Source organism: Phaseolus vulgaris, chromosome 5 (assembly GCF_051622355.1).
Source record: "Phaseolus vulgaris cultivar YP4 chromosome 5, ASM5162235v1, whole genome shotgun sequence".
NCBI lineage: Eukaryota > Viridiplantae > Streptophyta > Magnoliopsida > Fabales > Fabaceae > Phaseolus > Phaseolus vulgaris.
This window is the reverse complement of record NC_143502.1, coordinates 36,582,781-36,599,556: the sequence shown is the minus strand read 5'-3', so window position 1 is coordinate 36,599,556 and position 16,776 is coordinate 36,582,781. Positions and strand designations below refer to the sequence as shown.

At 33.3% G+C, this 16,776-nt stretch overlaps 1 protein-coding gene across 1 annotated transcript; it reads left to right on the top strand.

Moving 5' to 3' along the window:
* The first annotated feature begins 422 nt into the window (after positions 1-422).
* On the top strand, positions 423-3,835 carry LOC137835558 (alpha/beta-Hydrolases superfamily protein). The gene is made up of 5 exons (XM_068644119.2): positions 423-647; positions 1,310-1,452; positions 1,762-1,891; positions 2,665-2,856; positions 3,450-3,835. The coding sequence occupies exons 1-5, from the start codon at positions 591-593 to the stop codon at positions 3,657-3,659; spliced, it is 732 nt and encodes a 243-aa protein (XP_068500220.1). The 5' UTR covers positions 423-590; the 3' UTR covers positions 3,660-3,835.
* Positions 3,836-16,776: the final 12,941 nt, after the last annotated feature.

The following is a 16,776-nucleotide window of genomic DNA, read 5'->3' as shown; positions in this document are numbered from 1 at the left end:
AATTTTTTCTCTAATAAATACAAAATAATTTATTTATTTAACAATAATAAATAAATAAATTTTATTTATATAAACTAAATAATTTATTTTTTGAAAAATAAAAACTTAAAAAAAATTAATACTATTTTTATAAAACTATATGTATTTTAAAATTGTATTATTCTTTTATTTTTTAATTAATTACTTATAAAAATAATAAAATTATATATATTTTAATATAATAAAATGTGAATACACAAGGGTTTTCGCTAGTGGTATATGATATTAATATATTATTTTGAATTTTGATTGAATTGGATTTTGATTCAAATAAATGACTAAATTCAATTTTTAGATTCTTATAGAAATAAAGATATTTAGGTCAACTCATCCCTTCTTCATCAAATATTGGATATAGAAGCTTCTATAAGGATACAAAATTTGGTTAATCGTGTTATGAATAAAATAGTTAAAACATTTGATCGATAAGAAATGACATCGTTGGAACGTTGTTGGGTATTTTCTCTTATAAAATTGGCAAAGTTGATCAGTGATGCTGCAATATTGTCGCCTCTGCGTTTCGCTGAGCTCCAATTCTATTCCATCTTTCCATGGCTACCACTGAATCATCCCCTTTCAAGAAAGTTCAGATTCAAAGGGATGACACTGTGAGTGTAATCACTTTCATTCCCATTAAATTTATTTTTCTTTCTTAATGGACTACATTCACTGCTATTATTCACTCATTTTTATTGTTTCTGCTTAATTTATTTTCCATCCATTTATAAAGCAAAATCTTCCTTGTTTTTCGAATTGCTAAAGCTAAATTCATCTTTGACTTCTCTTGATTGGATTCTATGAACATCTTTTGTGAGTATTTTATGTTTACTGCATACCCAAAAATAAAAGTGACCAGCTTTTCTTATCAATGTGTTGTGATGATGAATTTTCGGCATAGATGTTATCTTGGGTCTTCATCAATTTCATCTTTTGTAAAGGATTGCTACCTTCACTCCACTTAACCTTGTGGAAATGCTATATATGCCCAATAATCTGTGCTTTACAAGTAAATTGTAGTTAGATCTGATTATTTCGTGCTCTGCTTGTAGTGACCTACCATGCCCAATAAGTTTGATGTAGCATGAAGTTGAGTTTTAAATTTTATATTTCAATGGTTTAAACAAGATATTGTTCCCAGTCATGGTGTTGGACCTATATTTTTTCTATTCCCTTTTCGTCTTCTCTGACATACTATAACTATTTCGTGTTTGCTATTAAGCCGGAACTCACAGTTTTGTTTTGTTATGCAAATTTTGTTTTCAATGTTCAGACATTTGACGCATATGTGGTTGGAAGAGAGGATGCTCCTGGAATTGTTGTAATTCAGGAGTGGTGGGGTGTGGATTACGAAATTAAGAACCATGCTGTGAAGATTTCTCAGCTTGGTACTGGGTTTAAAGCTCTTATCCCAGAGTAAGATACGACAATGGTATTTTAAGGCTTGTTTGATTTGAGAGATCTTTTTTTGTTTTCACTTTTAATTCAAAAAATGTTACCTTGTTTTCATTTTATTTCTCGTTTTCAAAAGTTCGTGTAGAACACAATGAAAACATTTTTTTTTTCTGTCTTCGCTATTTCCTATACAAGCTTAAAATTGAAAGTAAAACAGCATTTTCTCAAACCAGAGGACCCCTAGTTTTTCCTAACAACTTTTTTAAGTGGCAATGTTTCCCATGGTATATACATTTGGATTACCAATGAGTTTTACTTTCTTTTAACCAGTCTGTACAGAGGAAAGGTTGGTCTGGATGTTGCTGAGGCTCAGCATTTGATGGATGGTCTTGATTGGCAAGCTGCTGTCAAGGATATTGCTGCTTCTGTTAACTGGCTTAAAGCGAATGGTTCAAAGAAGGTTTGACATTGTTTGTGTTTAGTACTTGGTTAAAACCAATATTTTATTTTGTTGACCTGTGTCTTTAGAGTTCATTGTACTTTTATCTCAAGGTTCTTCTACTTTTTATTAACTCAGAAATATATAAGCTAACCTTAGTGTGAGGTTTGAAATAAGTTACTTTAGGTCTTAATATATATGAACAGGTTGAATGAGTGAAAAGAAAGTTGTTTGGGCCCTATGACTTGTAATTTACTTATGCTATCTCCAAGTTTTCTGCTTTTGATTTGGTTTGGAGTTTTATTGTAGAACTAGATTTATACTTCTGAATTTTTATCCAATAATTAGTGAAATAGTGAATGTGAAATCCTTAATCCACAAGCAGCAATACATAATCTTTTGGGGCCATTTTTATTTCATTTGTGATTTAGAGGAATATTTATTATGAACATGTTTATAGATTGACCTAATTATGTTGGAATTGCTTTACAGGTATGCTTTTTAAATCTACCATACAAATAGTAATAATTTCTTGAGCTTGTGTTTTACTGTAAATATAGGTCTCTCTCAATGGCATGTTTGTTAGAGGAGTTTGTTGGGTTAAGATAATTATTATGGATAGCAAGTCACTGTTCTTATAACATTTGATATGGTCGATTGTGTACCTAGATTGAAGTGCCAAATAACACCGGTTTATATGTTGTTTAATAATTTTTTTGTGGAACTGTAAAGATTGGGAGTTAACATTTTGCTTTAATTATTTAAAATATTTCATCATCACTTTATTGCAACAGGTTGGTGTAACTGGATTTTGTATGGGAGGTGCTCTCTCTATTGCCGGTTCTGTCTTGGTTTCAGAGGTTGATGCTGCTGTAGCATTCTATGGAGTTCCTTCTTCTCAGCTTGCAGACCCTGCCCAAGCCAAGGCGCCTGTTCAGGCTCACTTTGGAGAGCTGGATAATTTTGTTGGCTTTTCAGATGTTACAGTATGATAATTTCATTGCAGTTCTATCTTAATTTCATTAGTAAGATACATAGTAATTATGTCGCATGAGTTTTTCACCTTCCTTACAGAATCATTGAGCAAAAAACAAAACTTTTATCCCCATAACTTTTTTTTTAATTCCCCATTCTATTTTTCATCTTCCCATTATCAACCACGTATACCAAGCATACCCGGATACCCTACGTAAAATTGAGGAAATTTTGAAGTTTATATGATACAGTTTTCAATTTCCCCAAGTGGGTATCTATGCTAAGAGAGAAAACTGAAAGATTTAGGGAAACAAAACCTTTATAAACAGTCTGACCTTTCTATCTCCCAGCTATTGCCAAATAAATGCAATGAATACGTGCATCTTGTGAAGGTTATATATTTTTCACATCTTAACCTTGCCCTTCTTTCTAAAACCTATCTGAAAAATATGCCTTTATTTTGTGATGAGTATTTGGTGTTAGTAGAGATTCATCACAGGGAACAAAAAAGAGAAGGGGAGTGAGCTCAATTGTGTTGGTGTTGAAAGATGACAACGTTCAAATTTAATCCTCTAAAAATATTGCATTGATGTTGATGTCTCAGGCTGCCAAGGCCTTGGAAGAAAAGCTGAAGGCATCGGGAGTTCCACATGAGGTGCATATTTATACTGGCAATGCACATGCATTCATGAACAGGTCCAGTGATGGAATCCAGAGGAGGAAGCAGATGGGAATGCCTGATGAAGATGAAGCTGCAGTTCAGCTTGCATGGTCTCGCTTTGAGACATGGATGACTCGTTACTTGTCTAGTTAGATAATTTCCTACCTCAATTCTGCTATCAAATGCTGCATGTGTATTCCACCTTTTAAGTGGTCACAAACTGGAATCTCTGCTGCTTGTTATAAGAGGTTGTTTCCTTAAGTTTGGGATGCTTATTTGTGAAATTTGACCCCGTTTTGATATCTATCTAATCTGTGTATTATGAGTGTGGCTAAGGATGTTAATGTCACTATGGTTTCAAAACAAGGTAAGTTCTTCAAAATCTCTTCATATTTGGTTAAGCGAAATGAATTCTCTTAGTGGATATTCTCTGTAATTTCTCCAATTTGTTTTTGGCCTCAAATTCACTGCGTTGAATAAATAATTTTTTTCGCTCAACAATTTGGCTTCAAATATTCTTTATACTATTCTAATCGTTCAAGTCTTCAATTCACCTTTCTTGAACATCAAATTATCTATTTTAATAACATACATGAGAGATTTTTTACCTAATTTTTAATTTTTTACATCAATTAAATTTCGAATGCGAATGATGTAAATTTACATCACACCTTCATTAACGTAAAAACTTGATATTTATGTCAAATTATAGGTGTTCGATGAAATTTGTGTAAGAGATTAAAAATGTGTCAAATTTATATTGGACAGTACATGTTTCAGCGTAAATTTGACGCTTTTTTTAAGAAAAATCATTGGATTTTGACTTTAAACCAAAACTTGAATAACATAAAACTTTCAAACAAAATATATTTTTCAATTAAAAATTCAATAACAATGTCTAATTTAATCTAAAAACAAACAAACTAAACCTAAACCCTAAAAAACAAAGTAAACCTTACAATAACCTAAATTGCACTGTATTTTGTACTATATTGGTTGAAGGTGAGACCCTACTCATTTGAGAAATCATTTTTCATATATTAGCATATATGTACACACAAAATGTATTATTTTAAAATTGATGAAATTTCAGAAATATTTTGCATTGATCTTCCATGTACATGAAATGAAAGTGGAAACAAAGCATCACAATCAAATATGCATCAACACATAATACTTTCAACTGAAATGTCATCAAATTTAATTATACACTTACAATGTGTACATATTAACAAATTATGAAAAATAATTTCCTTAATGTTGGAATAGAATAATTCAATATTTATGCTAGTTAATTTTTAACCATTTGTCCTAAATACCAAGCGGGAACTTCACTCAGTGGGTATATGAATATAATACTTAATTTAAATCAAATTAATACAAGAAATACAACCAATATAAATTTTCTATAATTTAATCCTTATCATTTTAAACAAATTAGGAACTAAAAGATTGAGCCGCTGGGGACTAAAATAATTAATTAGTCCCTATAATTTCTACTATTTCTAAAATCAAAATTATAATTTTAATCATAATATAATTTTACTCTCCCACAAAAAAAATTCAAATAATTAAATTTAACGATCAAAATATCACAGTTTAAATTATACGAATATTACATATCAAACAAATTTAATGGAGACATTCATCCGTTGTTGTGATTGAGATTTCCAAATACAACCACAATTTTCATTTGAATAATATAATGGAGATATGTAGCACGTACATTAATGATGCACTTCAAGCCACAAAAATGAAAATCCAATAAGTGGAACTTTCCCACCATGACAAAAATGTAAGAAATTATGTAAATTAATTTCTATAAAGTGACTCACATGACTTAGAGTTTGGGCTTTGGGTCCGAATATGATTTAATAATAATAATAGAATTAAAGGCCCATTGGTTAATGTGAGAAATATATATATCTGATGATATACCTAATGAAAACCTACATCTGATGGAGATTGGGAACTAAAGGATATAGGGTTCTGTCTCTGCAAATAATAGTTGTCTCACTGATAATCATCACGAAAGTGTGTGACAATAACAGAATTGCTAAGACATATAGATTGGGACAAAGGAGATAAAGTGACCGCCTCAATTAGGATCACTCATGGATCAAAGTAAGTGACTATTCCTTCTTTTTGATTGTATGATTGTGTGAGAATCATGATATGATAAGATCTATATGTGAACATTATTGTATGTGTTCAATTTACGTTTATTCATGTTTTAATTTATATGTGGTATCAGAGCCTCGTTGCTCATGTTGTGATTCCATTAATGCTTTTCCAAAATCAAAGAACCCTAATTTTAAAATATTTTCAAATTAAGAACTTTAATTTTAAAATTAGGATTTATAGATTAAGGTTTCCATTCCTCTATAATAGATCCCTAATTGTCCTAAACCATCAAAAATCAAAGAACCCTAATTTTAAAATAATCCCAATTGAAGAACCCTAATTTTAAAATTAGGGTTTATGGATTAAGGTTTCCATTAACATAACCTTAATTTTTCTGCACCCAACACCATTAACGGTGTTAAAAATCCTATGAACCTATTAGTGGGACCGCAAGCCTTCGCTGCTTCCACAAACCTTGTTTGCACGGTGGTAGTGCTGTGATGGTGGTAGGAGCCTTTCGGAAAGAAAGGCGTGAGAAAGATGATGATGTGGATTCAATTTCTGATTATGGAATTATAATATAATATATATTATAATATAAATTAATGAAAAGCATGAATTACTTAAACTTATGAATTAATTTCCTTACCTCATTTATTTTTTTAATGATTTCAATTAAAATTTTAATTAAAGTGAAAAATGTAAAATTATTTTGTCGACTTTATGTATTAATTTTTAATGTAATTTAATTTGCATTAAATTAAAATTTTAATGAAATTTTATTATGTTATAATGTAATTTAATTTGCATTAAATTAAAGTTTAATTAATTGATTAAAAGTGAGGAATGAAAAATTAATTTTTCCGCTTTATGTATTATTTTTTAAATTATGATTTTGGAATTATTTGTATGATGGATTTGTAATTGCCAAAGTGATAAAATCTTTATATTTTATTTAATTCTAAATTATGGATGAATTTTATTTCAATTAATGATATAATTTTTGGAATTATTTGTATGATAGATTTGTAATCACCAAAGTGATCAAATCTTTATGTTTTATTTAATTCCAAATTATGGATGAAATTTTATTTCAATTAATGATATTATTTATGAAATTATTTGTATGATAGATTTGCAATCACCAAAGTGATCAAATCTTTAAGTTTTATTTAATTCTAGATTACTAATAAATTTTATTTCAATTACCTATAGAATGGATGTTAAATTATTTAAACATGAGTAAATGGAAATTCATTATTATAAGACATTTTTGGACTACCCAAAGGTTGATTAGTTGTCCTTATAATTATTGGTATGATTGTTGGTAGTGAGTATGTGTTATTAGTTTTGCTTGTATATCCAAAGATAACAAGTGTTTCTAGTTAATGCATATATCTTGCCAAATAAAGTTAATACTATTAGCATCATTATGTTTTGTGTATTAATGAATCTCCCAAAGGAGAACATTAGTACACATAGAATGTTTTCTGAATTTGTATTGTATGTTTAGTTTATGACTTAAAGTATTAATGTTAAGCATGTGTGATCGAGTATCTGTTCTTGTATCTTTATGCGAATGAGCATAGCAAGTAATATTAAGTCTGCTCTTCCCAAAATCGATAGTGCAAAAGAATTTATGAAATTTGTGGAAGAGCGCTCCCAAATTACTGATAAGTCTCTTATTGGGACATTAATGAGTACATTCACCACCATTGAATTTGATGGTTCTCGTACTATGCACGAACATGTAATTGAAATGACTAATATTGTGGCAAGACTTAAGTCTATAAGAATGGCAGTGGATGAGAACTATAACATGTTAGTTCAGGAAGAGACTAGATTGAAGAATCGAGGAAACCACTCTATACACTATGTGAACAATCAGGGAGCTGGAAAGATCTTCAAGAAACATGGAAAGGGTAAAGGACCACTGAAGATAAATGGGTCATCTACTAAGCTCCAGAAGAAGAATGACAAATGTCATTTCTGCAAGAAATCTAAACATTTCCAAAAGGATTGTCTGAAACGTAAGGCTTGGTTCGAAAAGAAGGGTAAGCATAATGCTTATTATGTATGTTTTGAATCAAACGTAATTGAAGTTCCACATAATTCTTGGTGGATTGATTCTGGATGCACAACTCATGTTTCTAACATGGTGCAAGGATTCCTTTCAACCCGAACCATAAAGGCAAATGAAAAGTTTGTCTTCATGGGGAATAGAGAGGTTCCAATGGAAGCAGTCGGGACTTATCGTTTAATCCTCGACATTGGATTTTATTTAGACTTGATGGATGCTTTTTATGTACCTAGTATATCTAGGTATTTAGTTTCATTGTCTAAACTTGATGTTGCCGGATACTCTTTTAAATTTGGGAATGGATGTTTCAGTTTATATCAGCATACCTATTTGATTGGATCTGGTACTCTTTATGATGGATTATATAGATTGAATCTCGATAATCTATATGTTGAAACTCTTATGAACTTACATCATAATGTTGGCACTAAACGTAGTTTGGTGAATGAATGTTCTGCTTTCTTGTGGCACAAACGTTTGGGACATATTTCCAAAGAAAGGATGGAAAGATTAGTAAAGAATGAAATACTTTCAAGTTTGGATTTTACTGATCTGAATGTATGTGTGGATTGTATTAAAGGCAAACACACAAAGAAGGGAGCCACAAGAAGTACTCAACTTCTTGAAATTATACACACTGATATCTGTGGACCTTTTGATGTAAGTTCTTTCAATAAAGAAAGATATTTTATCACCTTTATTGATGATTTTTCACGTTATGGTTATGTCTATTTACTAGATAGAAAGGTGAAAATTGTCAGGTCAGACAGAGGTGGTGAATATTATGGAAAGTATGATGAAAGTGGACAACACCCTGGTCTGTTTGCTAAGTTCCTTGAGAGACGTGGTATTTGTGCTCAATACACAATGCCAGGTACACCACAACAGAATGATGTTTCAGAAAGGCGTAATCGAACCTTAACGGATATGGTTAGGAGCATGTTAAGTAAGTCAACTGTACCTATTTCATTGTGGATGTATGCTTTAAAAACTGCCATGTATCTGTTGAACAGGGTTCCTAGTAAGGCAGTTCAAAAAACACCTTTTGAATTGTGGACAGGAAGGAAACCTAGTTTGAGACAACTGCATGTTTAGGGATGTCAGGCGGAAGTTAGAATATACAATCCGCAAGAAAAGAAATTGGATGCAAGAACAATCAGTGGATATTTCATTGGTTATCTAGCAAAGTCAAAATGGTATACGTTTTACTGTCCTACCCATAGCACAAGAATTGTTGAATTTGGAAATGCACGGTTCATTGAAAATGGTGAAACCAGTGGGAGTGATACTTCACAAAATGTGGAGATTAAGGAAGTCAGAGTACAAGTTCCTTTAACTAGTACTTCAACTTCAAGTACTGTTGTTCCTAATGTAGTTGAATCACTCAACGATGAAGAAGAACAACAAATTAATGATCATGAAGTTAACAATGAACATGTAGTAAAACAACCACAAGAAATAGTATTAAGAAGATCTCAAAGAGAAAGAAGGTCTGCTATTTCGAATAATTATGTGGTTTATCTACAAGAGTCAGAAAATGACTTAAGTATTGATAATGATCCAGTTTCATTTTCAGACGCCATCAATGATGATAATTCTGATAAGTGGTTAGATGTCATGAAAGATGAGCTTAAATCAATGGCACATAATGATGTATGAGACCTTATAGAATTGCCATAAGTATGCAAGAGAGTCGGGTGTAAATGGGTCTTTAAGACTAAACGTGACTTTCATGGCAATATCAAACGTTACAAGGCCCGACTTGTTGCCAAAGGTTTTACTTAAAAGGATGGCATTGATTATAAGGAAACATTTTCACCTGTTTCTAAGAAAGATTCCTTTAGAATTATCATGGCATTAGTAGCTCATTATGATCTTGAGTTGCATCAGATGGATGCCAAAACTGCCTTTTTGAATGGGGATTTAGAAGAGCATGTTTATATGGACCAACCAGTGGGGTTCATTGAAGAAGGAAAGGAACACATGGTGTGTAAAGTTAAGAAATCAATATTCGGGCTTAAACAGGCTTTTAGACAATGGTATCTTAAGTTCAATGATATTATTGTGTCCTTTGGATTTAAGGGAAACATCGTTGATCGATGTATATATCTGAAGGTCAGAGGGAGCAAGTTTATATTCCTGATTCTGTATGTTGATGATATCTTGCTTGCAACTAATGATCTTGACCTATTAAGTAAGACTAAGAAGTTTCTCTCTAATAACTTTGAAATGAAAGATATGGGTGAGGCATACTATGTGATAAGAATTGAAATATTCCGTGACAGATCACAAGGACTGTTAGGTTTGTCTCAAAAAGCATATATTATTAAATTTTTAGAGAGATTCAGAATGGATAAATGTTCGACATCTCCTGTTCCAATACAGAAAGGAGACAAATTTAGTCTCATGCAATGTCCAAAGAATGACTTGAAACGGAAACATATGGAGAATATACCTTATGCATCTATTGTTGGGAGTTTAATGTATGCTCAAACTTGTACACAACCATATATTAGTTTTGCAGTTGGTATGCTTGGTAGATACCAGAGTAATCTAGGATTGGATCATTGGAAAGCTGCAAAGAAAGTTTTAAGATACTTGCAAGGAACGAAGGATCACATGCTTACTTATAAAAGATCTGATCATCTTGAGGTGATTGGATATACAGATTCAGATTTTGCTGGCTGTGTGGATACACGAAAATCTACATTTGGTTACGTGTATCTTTTAGCTGAAGGACCGATTTAATGGAAAAGTGCGAAGCAGACAGTCATTGATGCATCCACCATGGAGGCTGAATTTGTGGCATGCTTTGAGGCCACAGTTCAGGCTAATTGGTTGCGGAATTTTGTTTCAAGACTTGGAATTGTTGACAGTATTGCCAAGCCGCTGAGAATTTATTGTGATAACTCCGCAACTGTCTTCTTTTCTAAAAACGACAAGTATTCCAAAGGTGCTAAACATATGGAATTGAAATACTTTGCCATTAAAGAAGAAGTTCAGAAACATAGAGTGTCAATAGAACATATTAGCACTGATCTTATGATTGTTGACCTTTTGACAAAAGGGTTACCACCCAAAACATTTACTAGTCATGTTGTAAATATGGGCATTATGTCTACTAGTGAATGATGAATGTTGTTATTAATGCTTATTTGACACTCTGAGCTCATTGAATAAATAAAGTTTCTGAAATTTATGTTTTCTACTTTATGTATGTGCATGTAAATTATGTTGTGGAAAACAAATTATGTTGTTATTGATGAAAATGACATTATGTTTGAACCTATTATGGATTTCTCATTATAAAGTCATATTAAGGAGAAAGGATGATATAGTAGTACATGGAAGGAAATGTGTCGATTGAAATGACATGTAACCGCATGACTCTTATTATTTTTGTATCCTTGATTTTGATTAATGATATAACCAATTTATGTAAGGCCTTTTAAATGCGCATTTATGTAATTATTAAATCATGAAAGTATTATAACTCATATGAGTCAAGTGGGAGAATGTAAGAAATTATGTAAATTAATTTCTATAAAGTGACTCACATGACTTAGAGTTTGAGCTTTGGGCCCGAATATGATTTAATAATAATAATAGAATTAAAGGTCCATTGGTTAATGTGAGAAATATATATCTGATGATATACCTAATAAAAACCTACATCTGATGGAGATTGGAAACTAAAGGATATAGGGTTCTGTCTCTGCAAATAATTCTTGTAGTGGTTACTTATCTAATCTTTGAGAAAATTTATTGTAACACAAGCAAACAACCTGAAAGCTAAAGTGTAAAAAATTTAGAGATCATGTTAGAATTTCTCTCAAAACCAATTTAACACTAGAAAGAAATGGTTTAACATAAATATAAATAGCACCCAATAATTGAAAGATAATATAAGAGTTTTCAACACTTCGAATTCATATAAGGTTTAACTTCACCTACTAAAATCAATTAACATTATATAAATTTATAATATATATATATATATATATATATATATATATATCAACAACTAAAATGCGAGATTTTTCAACCTAATTTTTTTTAACTAAATATAAAGATCACCACTTTCAATCTAAAATATTAAGACATATTATTTCTGAATCTTATTTCTTTTATATTTTTTTTTCAGAAAATAATTAATTAAATTAAAAAATAAAAGAGACACTTTAGGGGTGTCCCAACCCTTATACAACCTACACCCTACACTCTACATAGTCAAGCTTCCTATTTGAATTGCTGGATTATACATAATTATTCAAGAAAGATTACATTGAAAAGATTGGCTTCCCTTTTATGAAAGTTGAGCCATCTCACAAAGCTATCAACACACCTGCATAATTTGTAGAATCATACCAGCAAAACAACACATGGTTCAACCTAAAACTACTACACCATGTTCACATATTGGAAAAATGCTCTTAAATTCATTAGAGATTACGTTAAGAAATTTTGACTTCCCTTTTATGAATATTGAGCCCCTCGTATTTGTGGCATCAAACCACCAAAGCAACACGTGGTCCTCTTGAATTTGCTATGCGCTTCCTATTCGTAACCTCTTCTTTCTCTTCGTGTGCATTTCATCTTTCCCTTCCGCCGCCTGTTATCTTCCTCTTTCATTGCTGACTGCAGAACCTCCTAACAAATGGTGCCATTTGTTGCCCGAGAAATCACTCTCCCGACTCCTCCCTTCAATAGCTTTTCGGACACCTTCATCACAACATCTTAACTGCAGTTTGTTCCTCGCTTTAACAGTTGTGGCAACATGTCTCTCCTCTTCTGCCTGTTATTCTCTGCTCCTCTCCTTGTGTACCTGCATCACAAAGCACTCCCTTCTCCCCCTCTCAAGTGGTTCAAGAAATAGAAAAAGCCGTAACCATGGATATGAATAATTCAAACTGAGTTATTGGTACAACCCAACCTTTCATGCTTTACATTTATGTTCTAAGATAGTAACACAGATTGTAACAAAACTAAACCTACTTAGTTACCATATTGATGCTGGTTAGCGGTGATAAAATCCAATCTGAAAAAGAAAAGTTAACTTTCCTTTCTTTATGTTTCATCCACACCCAGGATTGTACTTGTGCCATAGTAAAGATTTCCTCTGCGTCTACTTTGGCTTGGTTAAAAATGACCCTGTTTCTATGCTTCCATATACACCATACAATTGAAATCCAAAGGCTTTTCCATAACCTATTGCCTTCTTGATTTAAGCATATGCAAGAGAATTGCTCAAAATGACAAATCAACTCATTATGGTTCACCGAACTAATCCCCATCCAACTCAAGAACATATTCCATACTTTATTTGATTCCTTACATGAGACAAGCATGTGGGAAGTTGTCTCCTCCTCCCTCCCGCATAGAACGCATAACGTATCCCCCATTGCAACTCTCCTTTTCCACAAATTCTGTTTAGTCGTTATTCTATTCGAGAAAGCCCTCCACACATAAAACAGAGCTGAAGGCATGACCTTTAAGTCCCAAAAATGTTCAAACACCTCCAACCCCCCCCCCCCCCCCCCCCATTTCTGTGATTTGCTAACTTATTATAGGCTGATTTTACCGAGAAAGAGTATGATGGAGGGTTGTTCCATAACCTTTTGTCCTCTATACCCTGGTGTAGTGACACCTGTGATATAATTGACATGAATTCCTCTACCATAGTTTTTTCCCACTCAAACCATTCTCTTCTCCAACTGAGATTCCACTCCCAACCTTCTGTGGACCACGTTCCAAAACTGCTTATAGACTTATCCTTCAGCTTAGAGTTATTATATAATCTTTCATATCTTCCTATGAGTTGACCATTGTCTAGCCAAACGTTTTCCTAGAATTTGACCTTCTCCCCTGCTCCAACTTTCCAGATCATGTTCGAATTAAACCAGTTGTCTCCTTGGTCTGAAATTCTGACTTTTGTTAGATCCTTCCACCATGTAGATGATTTTATTTGCCTCCTCGAACCATACTTCGACTCTAGAACTTCCCTCCATAGTCCTGTTTCTGGTGTTTCCATTCTCCATAACCATTTAGCCAAGAGTGCCTTGTTGAATAAATCGATTCTCCTGATTCCTAGACCACCCTCCTTTTTCGGTTTACAAATGTTCTCCCAGCTGGTCCAGGCAATTTTTCTCCCTTCCGCTCCCCACCCCCACAAAAACTTCCTCTGTATCTTTGTGATCTCCTTACACACTCCAATCGGGACCTTGAAGAAGGATAGAAAGAAAAGTGGTATGGCATTGATGACCGATTTTATAAGACAGACTCTTCCCGCGAAGGACATATTCCTCCCCTTCCATACTGAAAGTTTCTTTCTAATCTTTGATAGTACTGACTCCCAAAAAGAGCACCTAGATGGATTACCCCCAATAGTTAGACCCAAGTATGTAAAAGGTACATCCATTAGGCTACAGTGCAGAATATCCGAATACATTTTCACCTCACTTCTGTCTACTCCAATTGCACCAATTTTGCTCTTATAGAAATTAACTTTAAGGCCAGAACTTAGTTCGAAACATCTTAAAATAGCCTTGATACACCAAATATTCTGCACCTTCGATTCACATACAAAAAGAGTGTCGTCTGCAAATTGGAGTAGATTCACTTCCACCTTTTTTCCCCAACTTTTATTCCTGAGAGCAGATTTTTTGTCGTTGCTTGTTTCACTAACCCTGCCAAACCTTGTGCTACAATAAAAAAAACAAGAACGGTGTCATTGGATCCCCTTGTCTAAGACCTCTAGAAGGTTTGAATTCTTTTATCGGACTACCGTTTACCAAAACCGAGACTGTAGCTGATTCAAGGCAAGCTCTAATCCATTGTATCCATCTTCCACAGAACCCCAGTCTTCCCATCATGTAAAATAAGAACTCCCAACTCACCGAGTCATACGCCTTTTCAAAATCAAGTTTCACAATCACCCCATTTTTTCTCCTTCTTTTCAAATCATCCAACACCTCATTCACGACTAGAACGCTATCTAATAATCCTCTATTTGAAAAAAAACGCCTATTGTGATCCATCTATCACCTTCTCAATAACTTTTTTAATCCTGTTAGATAGCACTTTGGTCAAGATTTTGTACATACAACCTACAAGTGATATAGGTCTATACTCATCAAGAGATTGGGGGTTCTCAGACTTTGGGATCAGCGTTAAGAAAGAGGCATTACATCCCTTCGGGATTATCCCTTCTCTGTGGAAGAATTTCAGTGCTCCCAACACCTCCTTATTTAGAATACCCCAGTACTTTTTAATAAAACTGAATGTTACTCCATCTGGACCAGGACTTTTATGACTGTCGCAATTCCAAATGGCGTCCTTAATCTCCTTTTCGTCAAAGGGGTCAGTCAAAAATTCATTATCAGATTCAGTTATCTCCTTAATGACCGACATCTTTTTCTTATAGAATTCTTTGACCAACTCCTTTACTGTGTTTGGCTCTTCCACCCACTTACCTGAGCTAGAACAATGTATTCCTTTTATCTCATTCCTTAACCTTCTCCATCTAATTAACGCATGAAAGAATTTTAAGTTAGAATCCCCCTGCTTGATCCATAGTACTCTTGATTTCTGTTGTAATAGGGATTCATTCCTCACATTTATGTCCTTTAATTGGCTCAAGAGTTCTCTTCTTTCCGTAATCTTGTTCTCATCCAATTCATCTATATCGTCACTCGTGTCCAGCTGTTGTATTTTCCTCAAAATGTCGAGTTTTATTTTATCAATGTTCCCGAAAACATCCTTATTCCAACCTTTCAGGTCGCTCTTTAGCATTTTCAATTTCTCTTTTAACACTATGAATTCGTTTCCTTGCACCAAATAGCTTTCCCATTTTCTTTTGACAAAATTATCAAACTCCTTATCTTCATGCCAGATATCTAGGAACCTGAATGGTTTTGGTCCCCAGTCTACCACATTTGATTTTAGCACCAATGCACAGTGGTCAGAAATTTGTCTATCCAAAACATATTGCTTACAACCTGGCCAATGTTCCAACCATTCAAAAGGAGTCAAAAACCTGTCCAACCTACTCTTAGCTTTGCCGTTAGGTCTATACCAAGTAAATTTTCTTCCAATACATGGTATATCCACCATTTCCATTTCATCAATAAAATTATTAAAACTTGCATTTCTCTCTTATTACCACTTGCACCGTTTATCCCCTTACGTTCCCCTTCTCTTCTTACGGCGTTGAAGTCTCCCAAAATACACCAAGATTTGCAAGGTTCACTATGTCTAATCTTTTTTAAGTCCTCCCACATTTGCATTTTGTCAAGCAAATTACATGAAGAATACACGTTTACTATGACAACAGGAATATTACTCTCCTTAAAAAACCCGAAAAACGCTATAAACCGACTACTAATTATGCGATTTGAGCATAGAAAGAAATTTTTGTACCAGATCGTGAGAATACCCCCAGCCCCATTCGATGGTTCGCTATAAAGGAAATCAATGTCGTTATCTCCCCACAGCTGACAACATTTATTGAAACTGAAATTTATCCCCCTTACTTCTTGCAAACACACCATTCTGACATCTTCCTTTCTAATAATGTCCTTGATATATCTCCATTTCACTGGACTCCCGAACCCTCTTACATTTATAGACAAAATTCTCATCTATAACCATTATTTTCCCCGGCTTCTCTTTGGGATTTTAGATTCCTATCCCTTTTTTCCAGATCTTCTAGATTTATCATAACATTTCCTTCAAACCCACTTGTAGCACCTAGTTGTTTTCCCAACTCCCATAATCTAATTGTTTCTAAAGAACCATGTTTTAACCAGTATAATCGATTACAATTATTTATAGCCATGTCAGAAATTGAATTGCTAATTTGAGATAATATTGACCTTAATTGCTTGCGCTCTTCACGCTTGTTGTCTTTGCTTGATTCACCCACCCAAAAGACTCTTCTTTCTTTAGTATCCACAGAATTGAAGGATTTCATACCTTTGACTTGCATTATTTGATTGTTCTTCCCTTTTGCCGTTTGTTTGAACCCCAATTTGCTTTGCTCTTCGACCCCCGTCTTCCTCTGCTTCT